The sequence below is a fragment of the Sinocyclocheilus anshuiensis genome, unplaced genomic scaffold (genome assembly GCF_001515605.1).
Source record: "Sinocyclocheilus anshuiensis isolate Anshui unplaced genomic scaffold, SAMN03320099.WGS_v1.1 scaffold222, whole genome shotgun sequence".
In the NCBI taxonomy this organism is placed as follows: Eukaryota; Metazoa; Chordata; class Actinopteri; order Cypriniformes; family Cyprinidae; genus Sinocyclocheilus; species Sinocyclocheilus anshuiensis.
The window spans coordinates 674,456-684,689 of NW_015542408.1; the positions used below are offsets into that span (position 1 = coordinate 674,456).

At 37.8% G+C, this 10,234-nt stretch overlaps 1 protein-coding gene across 1 annotated transcript; it reads left to right on the plus strand.

Moving 5' to 3' along the window:
* The first annotated feature begins 5,142 nt into the window (after positions 1 to 5,142).
* LOC107693123 (collagen alpha-1(X) chain-like) lies at positions 5,143 to 9,899 on the plus strand. Its single transcript, XM_016492387.1, has 3 exons — positions 5,143 to 5,227; positions 5,515 to 5,656; positions 7,481 to 9,899. The coding sequence occupies exons 2-3, from the start codon at positions 5,530 to 5,532 to the stop codon at positions 9,319 to 9,321; spliced, it is 1,968 nt and encodes a 655-aa protein (XP_016347873.1). The 5' UTR covers positions 5,143 to 5,227; positions 5,515 to 5,529; the 3' UTR covers positions 9,322 to 9,899.
* The last annotated feature ends 335 nt before the right edge of the window (positions 9,900 to 10,234 follow it).

Genomic DNA, 10,234 nt, shown 5'->3' on the forward strand with positions numbered 1-10,234 from the left:
GTGTGTGTGTGTGTATGTATATATATATATATATATATATATATATATATATATTAGTGCTGTCAGTCGATTAAAAAAAATTAACTAATTAATCGCACATTTTTTCAGAAATTAATCAGAAAAAAATGTGCGACTACAGTCACAGTAATGCATTTAACTCAGAGTTGCGCACTTGACACCATCAACACACCTTTCACTTTCAAGTTTTTCAAGTATTTGTGATCTTTATATTGCCACTTGGGACAAATAACAATGGTGGTATCAGCGTTCGCTTGACGTTTCATGCTTGATGAATAACGTCCCAGAGACTGGTTTCAGAGTGTCTATTTCCAAGACCCTATAATTTCACCAACAATCTCGTTGAGTAGTTCCCATCTACCCTTCCATTCATAAAACTCAAAGTAGCTTTTAGTGGTACAGTTAGTTTATTGAAATCTCAAATTTGTGTCCCAATCCAGATGGGGTATCTTTAGCTCTCACTCAAAGGCAGCTCCCTGTTGCATCAACCAATAATTATTATATGGCATGTTCTTCTCTTGGGTGAGGAAGTGCTCTGGTCACTGGAAAGTGAGCCAGAAACATCTTCTCATGTATCTTCAAATAACACATTGCTAAAGCTAATGAAGGTTGGAGGTTCAAACCTGCACTATACCATTGTAGCCCAAACAAGTTGATCCAGGGTGATTGTCCTATGTGTACTGTTTAATTTAACAAACAATTTTACCTATTTGCATTTTTTTTCAGTCAGAATGCACAGATATGTTTGAATGACAAAACATCTGCAATGTGATTAAATATTTGTGATTTCCATATTAGTAGGTGCTTTTTTGTACAAGCTCTTGGTGCATAAAGAAGATCTGTAAATATGCAAAGACTAAAGTCTCAAATCCAAAGAAATATTCTTTATAGAAGTTAAGAGTGCTTTTCAGACCGATGAGCTTTGTAAAAATCAATGCGTTTCAGAAAGGCGGGGCATAGAGGAGAAACAATAATGTACAGTATGTGGAAAATAATGTGTTTCTTGAACCTTAAACAGCATAAACACATTTCATTACACCAAATACACAAAATAATGTTATTTTTAGCAACATCATATGACCCCTTTAACAGAATACTGTAGTTCACACAATTTTGTCACCAAATTTGTCATCAATTAAACCTGTATGACTTTCTTCTTTGGCACACAGAAGAAGATATTTTGAAAAATGTTTATTTATTTATTTATTGTCCATAATCAAAGTCAATGGATTCAATTTGTTTCTTGTATTATGCAGAAGAAAGTCAGTACAAACTTGAAATGACATGAGGGTGGTAAAATGGTGACAGAATTTACATTTTTGGGTCAACTGTCCCTTTTAGAAATAATTACAGTTGAATGTTAGTGTCTGTAATGGCATTGAATACACATATTCACCAGTAGCTAATTAATGTAGATGTACAGTATCTTGTTACTTTTATTAATGCCTACAATTCAGGCATAATAGTCATTATAAAGTAAGACGGTAACCACAACAAGAGGGTCAGAGAGTGTAATACGTTTAACAGGAGGCCTGCATGGCTGAAAGACAGTGTATTTCTTTCATTCTCCATCTTTTCCTCTGTTACTGCAAAGTGAAGTCACCGTAACTTAAGTGCTGTGCCATTTTATGGCCCTATCACACAGCTCATAAAAAGAAAACTAAATCACTCACATGACAATATAGACTTTTAATGACCTATACAGCAAACACAAGCATGATTTCATCAGGTGGACACATCTTGAGCTCTCAGGTTTTGAGATGAGGGACGAAAAACCCTCCATGCTGCTCTTTTTGACAATTTTTAAAAGGAGGACATAAATTAACTGATGCTGAAAACGTTACAAAAAGACAGACTCCACCCATACTTGCTCTGTCATTAAACTAAATGTTAGTAGCATTTTGAGTCACTCGCCTCCTTAGTGGGTTGTAAACACAAACATAGTTTGCAAAAATGAATGTTTGCTGGAGACTTCATGCAGGAGGTGCAATGACACATTTAGAAAGAACTGTTGTCAGCAGCAGAGAGGAAAGTGTTCATGGCGTTAAAACACACTTAAAGGGATAGTTCACTCAAAAAATTTAATTATCTCACTGTTTACTCATCCTCATGTCATTCCTAACCCATGTGCTGTTATTTTATCTAACACAGAAGGAGAAATTTCAGATGTTTTTCCTCTGATACTCTTGCCTTCCAGTCAGCTGTCAACTAAAGAATCAGATCACTGAGTCAGTGAGTTGAACTCAAGAACCAGATTAGTTCATTTTACGAATAATTACTTTACATTTGCATTTATTCATTTAGCTTATATCCGAAATTACTTACAAATGAGGAGCATCACAAGCAATTTGACATAGAGCCAAGTTTAATATAAACTTTTGTTAAGTTGTTTTGGGATGATTCTTTTAAATGATTTCATCCTTCAAATCAACTCAGTGACTCAGTTCAACTAACACAACAAATTCTACTCAATTAGCTCATTAAATTTTAGTTCATAACACAAAGCTATCAAGCTAGTGAGCTTGACATATACTAGTTTAGTGCCAGAGTTGTTTTTTTTAAAGCAATTAATACTTTTTTTTACTTTCAGCAAGGATGCATTGACTTGTTTAAAAATGAATATAAAGACTTCTACATTGCCACAAATGTGTATTTCAATTAATTGCATTCTATTCAACAAAGAATCCTGAAAAAAAGAAATTAAGCAGCACAAATTTTCAGCTGTGATAATAATACGAAATCAGCATATTAGAATGATTTCTGAAGGATTATGTGATTCTGAAGACTGGAGAAATTATGCTGAAAATTCAGCTTTGCCATCACAGGAATAAATTACATTTTAAAATATATTAGTATAGTTATTTTACAGTTTAGAGTTATAATAGTTATTTTGTAAAATGTTACATTGTATTTCACAATATTATTGCATTTACTGTATTTTTGATTATATAAATGCAACCTGGGTCAGCATAAGACTTCTTTCAAAAACATTAAAAATCTTACTGACCCCAAACTTTTGGACAGTAGTGTACCTGGTCACTGTAAATGATCAATATAAGAATCCTTTCACCTTTTTTCACACTTTTTCACGAAATAACATACAGGTTTGAAGCAACACAAGAGTGAATAAATTATCAAAATTAAAAGAAGGGGAAAAATCCTGTCTTGGAAGACATTAAGTCTGAGTGTAGACTGTAATCAAACACATGCTGCTGACAGCTGATATTGAGATCTTTCTTTTAGATGTCATGCCACATCTATAAAACAGCATGTCTCCATTTTCTCAGCAATGCTGTATTTTACCAGGTCAAAGAAGTTGTTTTTTTCAGGAGCAGAACATTTTAAAACAATGCTTGTCAAATGCAATTATTCAAAACTATTTAGTATGTTAAGGCACCACTTTGGAAAATTATACATGATTGAGACTAATTATGAAAATTGGAGATGTTGAAACAAACTTCATGTTCAAGGAACACTTAATGATACGCTATGTGGCAAAAAACTTCCATCATGTGTGCAAAGGGATCTTCCATTCAACCTGGTCTTCCTGCTTCAGTAAACAGAAGTAGACCTACAGCATATATAAAATCATATATGGGCTGAACCATACAGTATATGTTATTATGTAAAGATTTAGGAGCTGTTGACTGCCGCACATAGCTGATCATGATCATTCCTCAAGACCACTTTTGTGTTGTAGAGGGTATGATTAATTGGGTGTACACACGTTTCCCATGCATCCAAAAATAAATTGGGAAAAAATCCAGCAGCAGCAGCAACCTCGGAAAGTGAGGGAGAGCTGTGTTAGAAGACCTAATTTAAGGAAATAAAACATGATGAAAGGACCATAACGGCAGAAATGCTTAGTGATGAAGATGCTGACAAATCCAAAAACACTCACAGACATGCTCTTAAAGACTACTGTACAAAATGTGCGCCCCCTTCTGGACAATTTGTGACATTCTCAGCATAAACCCCACACAAGAGAGAAAAGAAAAAGTCAAAGTCAGATGTATTTTCCAGAACGTCTTTTTATATATTCTTTATTAGCTGTTTCTGGGTGAAGCACTTACAAAAACACACACGTAAAGAACCATAAACTTGTTTGGCCTGAAATAGTAAATTTTATGAAGGCCTCACACACTCTCCGAACAGACACGCTGAGCAAACAGAGTCAAAGTGGCCCCTGTATGTGCATTTCTCAAGGAAACGAGTTAAATATGTTCTCTAATGGTCAGGCACATTCGGATCCATCATGTTTGTTTTTATGGACAGCAGGAGGTTTTCCATTACCACACCAACCTGCTGGATCTGTCTTCCCCCTAATGTGTTTGTATATGTTTTTCTGGGAGAAATTCAAATGCACCAGACAGTCCAAAAAACTGAGGAATTTGTAAAGACAACCAGACAAGGCTGAAAAAAAAAAGTGATTTTCAATAGCAGTTCTGTGATGGCTTCAAAACATTTTGAAATCATTCTATTTAGATCTATCTATCTATCTATCTATCTATCTATCTATCTATCTATCTATCTATCTATCTATCTATCCATCCATCCATCCATCCGTCCGTCTGTCCGTCTGTCCGCCTGACTGTCTGTAGATATAATATATAGTCAAAATATTACACAAAACACATTTGCAATGCTAACAGCAAAAAACATCAAAAGGATAGATAGCTAGATAGACAGATAGGTAGATAGATAGATAGATAGATAGATAGATAGATAGATAGATCACAAGAACTACAAGAACAAAAACACACAAGAACTAACTTGTGTGTGAATTATTGTTTACATCATGTTTCTAAAGATAACAACATTACATAGAGAAGTCCACATCATACAGGCTATCCATACCCTAAAAATGACATTGTTCAACCCAAATTTAGGACTAACGTGCATCTTTTGCAGCTTTGAGGGGAGCTTAACAAGATCTAATCATGGGTCTAAACACTCAAAGAAAAAGCCATCCTGAAGTGACATGCCAACAGTGGGCAAATCTGCTTGGTAATTACAGCCTTGCGATGAGAGGGGAGGTACTAGTGTGGTAGGTGCTTTTTTAATGATGCAAGGGCCAGATATGGTATAAAAACCCTCATCATTGTGCTAGGCAGCAGCAGATCCTGTCTGGCTCCTACCACAAGGATATTCAGAAGTGGGAGCCACGGTTGTGTTAAACTTCTTATTTATTTGGAACCCAAGTATGCCGGTAGGTGTGCATTTTTTTCTTTTCCTTTGGCTTTAGGAAACTAGGCCCTGATATTGAATGACATCTATCAGCAGGTGCAGATGGGAGGGCGCTCTTATTACTACTTTGAGTTATGATTTAAACCAAGTTATTATTAATGGATTGGAAGATGAAATCATAGTTTATGGTTGTCAGCTATTGTTTACTTTAAAAATGGCTGAACCAATTGTTCCATTTTAATGTTTCAGCCTTCACCACCAGCAGTTTTCTTTACATCATCACATCTAACTCTTTCGATTCCATTGCAGATTTGACCTCAAAGAATGGAACTACAAGTAGCAAGCATTCTTCTTCTCCTGGTTGCCTTGACGGCTGCCCATGGTGAGAGATATGTTGTCAAGAAGGCGATGAAGGCCCCTCAGTACCAGCCTTACTCAGTAAAAAGCCATGGTATGTTTCAAATTGAAAAATGCTTCCCTTTGCTTTCTGCAGCATGCTGAAGATCTGCTTCTGTTTGTGGTACTTGATCTAAATGAGGCAAAACAAATCTTAGGTAAAAATTAGGTATGCACATTGCAAAGCTGCATGAGTAGAATCCAGCACACTGATTGGTTGCTGATACACGGTGCTTCCTCCAATAGTGTGATGAAACTTGTCTAAGGTTTTGAATATTCAAATTTTAGATTAGTTGTAGGCTAAAACATGTCATGCCTTTAAAGATGCATCATACTATGAAGTCTGTTCTGCTGTCTCTGATTATATACCGAAAGTCAGTTTTTAAATCATTTTTGTTTAGGTAGCAAAAAAGCATTTTACATAAAACTGATCCTTTAGTCCTATAATATCTTTCACTAAATTCCAGTCTGGAGTGTTGAACAGTAGGCTGAAAGATGTACTGTATGAAATATTCAGTATGTTGAATCCATTTTCTTATATTGTGTTTAACTACATGGTTCGATGAAATCTGCAAAGTTCAAATATATTCATAGAAGTCATCCTTAGATTGGTATTACTATACAACAAAATACTGTACAGATTTATATGATTTGTTTGAGTAGAAGCAATTCCGTGTTGTTTTAGATTTGAACGTATATGCACATCAAAACCAACCAACTTTTGAAAGTTAGCTATTTAAAATGAGCTTCTTAGAGACATGTTGAAAAGTGATTTGTCTGGGTGTGTCACAGCAAAATCTAGACACATCTGTTTTGTTTCATAAAAGCTGTGCCTAGAAGAATGACTTTTGGTATGATGCCGTTTACAAACCAATAGATTTGACCACATGAAAGCAATCATAAAACTGAAGCCCCAGCCACATAAATATATATTTTTAAAACAGGGATTATATTCTAAAGTGGAATTACAAAATGCACAAAAAAGAATAGATAATGTAATGTAAAACAGACAACTGATTGTTATGAATATATGTAGTATGAATACAAAATATATAAAATACATTTAATGCTGAAGTACCTCGGATTTTAAGTTAAAATCAAAATACAATATTTAAGAAAGAGTTATATCCCTTAAGTCTTTGGATAAATATTCTGGATTGCCTTTGTCCAGTCAAGTTTATTTATCAACAATACAGCAAAACAATGCAGCATGCAATTGTAGGAAGTGAAATGTTTCTGAAATTAAATAAAATAGAATCACAGAAATAAGATTTAAAGTTAAAATATAACATTTGAAACAAGTACTTTATTCAAAAAAATTAAAGAGATAAGAAATATATATATAATTTAACATACAAATGTATGTATAAATGTATACTTATAGATTTGTCATGCATCAACGATACACAAGGTTTGAAATTTTAAAATGTGTTATTTGAAGTTTTAAAATGAATTATTTCTGATGTATGAACACTGTTTTTATAAAAGGATCTTGAATAAAAAAGGACTTTATAGAAGATCTGTAGAGCATACTTACATACTCATACTCAACTTGATACTGACTTCCTGCTTCTTAGGAAAACAGCTCTATTTTAAAAAGCCTGTAGTTATATCTGTGAACCATTCTATAGTCAAACAATTACTAACAAGGCACTATATGGTTATAGGACCACTTTTAGTCAAACATTTCTGTCCAGATCTCTAGAAACACTGTATATTATCATTTTTATACTGGTATATTGTACTCGTAGTGTCTTGTCAACATCAAATTACATGAACTCTATTCCAAAGTGGCAATTCCATCTATAACTGATTATTGCCACTGATGTACATAATGACTATGAATATTGCCACTGATATGCTTTTTGTTTTATTATAGTGGTATCCGTAGCAGGAGAACCAGGCACCCCTGGTGAGCCAGGCCCACCTGGACCTCCTGGCCCCCCTGGAGAACGAGGAGAAGATGGTGAAGGACTGGCAGGGCCACAGGGACCCCCTGGACCACCTGGTCCTGCTGGTTACTCAGCACATGGAAAACCTGGTACTCCAGGTGGACCCGGCAAACCTGGAGCCACAGGTGCACCTGGACTTAATGGAGATACTGGTGCACCTGGTCCTCAAGGCCCCAGAGGAATGCCTGGTCCTGTTGGTAGCCCTGGACCAGCAGGCATTTCTGCAACAGGCAAATCTGGAACAGCAGGTCTGCCAGGAGCAGTGGGACCACAGGGTGCGCCAGGTATTAAAGGACATCCAGGTATTCCTGGTGCGCCAGGACAAAAAGGAGAAAGGGGTATTGGGGTTCAGGGGCCACCAGGTGAGAGAGGTCCAGCAGGACCAGCGGGCGCTACTGGAAAGCCTGGTGAGCCTGGTGTTGGAAGATCTGGCAAATCTGGACTTCCTGGTGAACCAGGTAAATCAGGCTCACCTGGCCATGATGGGGAAATTGGACCCATGGGTGCACCAGGTCCAAAAGGTCAAACGGGTGCTCCTGGAATTGGAATTCCAGGCAAGTCAGGTGAGAATGGTGCTCCAGGTAAGCCTGGCCCTGCTGGCCCCAAAGGTCCACAAGGTGCAGCTGGTGCTCCTGGTGCTCCTGGTGTTCCAGGTTATGGCAAACCAGGTGAACCTGGTGCAAAAGGTGAGAGGGGAGTAGCTGGTAGCCCAGGTACAACAGGTCAGAAAGGTGAGCCAGGTTCTAAAGGGCACACTGGATATCCAGGTGCCACTGGTCCTATGGGTCCAGCTGGTCCTCAAGGGGCAAGAGGTTTCCCAGGTGAGAGGGGAGCAACAGGTGATAAGGCTGATCAAGGTCCAATGGGACCTCCAGGGCTGAAGGGGCACAAGGGAGAACAGGGACCCCAAGGCATTGAAGGCAAGCAGGGTTATCCAGGTGCCACAGGCCAACCTGGTCCCAGGGGAGCTACTGGTGCTCCTGGCAACAAAGGAGATGCTGGCCAAACAGGTGCTCCTGGTGCCCCAGGAACATCTGGGTCTGTTGGACCAAAGGGTCATACAGGATATCCTGGAGCAGCAGGTGAAAAAGGAGAGGCAGGTGCTCCTGGAGCAAGAGGCCCCGTTGGCCCAGCAGGTCCTTCAGGCCTACCTGGCCTTAAAGGTCACCCAGGTATTCCTGGATCACCTGGCCCAGCTGGTTTGGCTGCCAAAGGAATTCCTGGACCTCAGGGTCCACCTGGACTTCCTGGATCTGATGGACCTGCTGGACTTCCGGGTCCTGCTGGACCTCCCGGCCCTCCTGGTCCTCCTGGTGAGGCCATATTTGAGAAGGCCCAAAGTGAAATTTCATACCCAGTTCTTGTCAAAAGTCCTGTGTCTGCATTCACTGTTGCAACTGTGACACCTTATCCCCCATCTGGCACCCCAATTAAGTTTGATCAGATTGTGTATAATGCAGAGCAGCATTATGATCCCGAGACAGGTCTGTTCACCTGTCAGATTCCAGGAATTTATTACTTCTCCTATAGCATGCATGTGAACGGTGCTAATGCTTTAGTGGCACTTTATAAAAATGGTGATCCAATCATGTTCACCTATGATGAGTACAACAAGGGATTTGTGGACCAGATGTCTGGTAGTTCTGTCCTTCAGCTCAATGAGCAAGACACTGTTTATATCCAGATCCCTGATGATGAGGCTAATGGTGTTTTTGCCGCTGATAATGTCCATTGCTCTTTCTCTGGGTTCCTGATTGCCTCTACGTGATAAGGTGATCAACCACATCACTTCTAAAACATCACTATTTCTCAAACTAAATATCCTGTTCTGCAAACCTTGATGCATAACAGATTGTGCTGTTGTTCTGAGAAATACAAGCATCTCAACTTGAAAATTCCAAGCAGTGGTGCCAATAAGAAGGAAGTAATTTATGTAACACGTTATCAGGGATAGAAAGACAGTTAAAACCTTAACAATTTCATTTTTTTGTGTGTGTGTGGATCGAGCATGTGAAGATGTGTCCTCATAATTTCATGTCTTTTCCTCGTTTTTTTTTGTTGTCTTTTTTGTATTTTTGTTTTCTTGTTGCTGATCACAGTGGCTAATTCAAATCTTTGTGTCTTATTTTACTGTTATTGTTGTCCTTATATCCTTACTGATTATACAGAGAGAATGTTCTTCCTGACATCCTTATATCTGACTTGAATATTGTGAGATGGTGAAAATGATGAAAAACAAAGTCACAAGCAAACAAATAAACATAATAAACATTATATAAACAAACCTTTCAAATAAACACATATGGTTTGCTCCGTAAACCATAATGACTAAAATAAAATATTTCCTAAAGAGTTCTTGTCTGTGTTTGTGTTTTAGTATGCTGAATAATTTCATGTCATTTGCTGTGATTTTAGAAACAAGGTTAACTACAAAGTGGTATACGATGCAACAGAATTACAACAGCACACATATCTAAAGGGATATTTCTATTTTGTGTTGGTGGTTACAAAAAATGATAATGATAATAATAAATTCTGTAGTTTCAAGAGCAGTGTCTTTAAAAACAGGAGAGGGAAGTAAAGAGTATGCTTTGATGACTGTGTTAAGTTCACCCAGTCAACCAAAAGATGTGGGTTAAGTGGAGAGTCAAGTCAAACAGAAGACGCTGGGTGGAGGCAAT

Excerpts from the sequence above, each read along its gene's own strand:
- LOC107693123 (XM_016492387.1), top strand. The coding sequence starts at position 5,530 with ATGGAACTACAAGTAGCAAGCATTCTTCTTCTCCTGGTTGCCTTGACG. Across the intron at positions 5,657-7,480 it reads TTACTCAGTAAAAAGCCATG|TGGTATCCGTAGCAGGAGAA; the intron begins GTATGTTTCAAA and ends GTTTTATTATAG.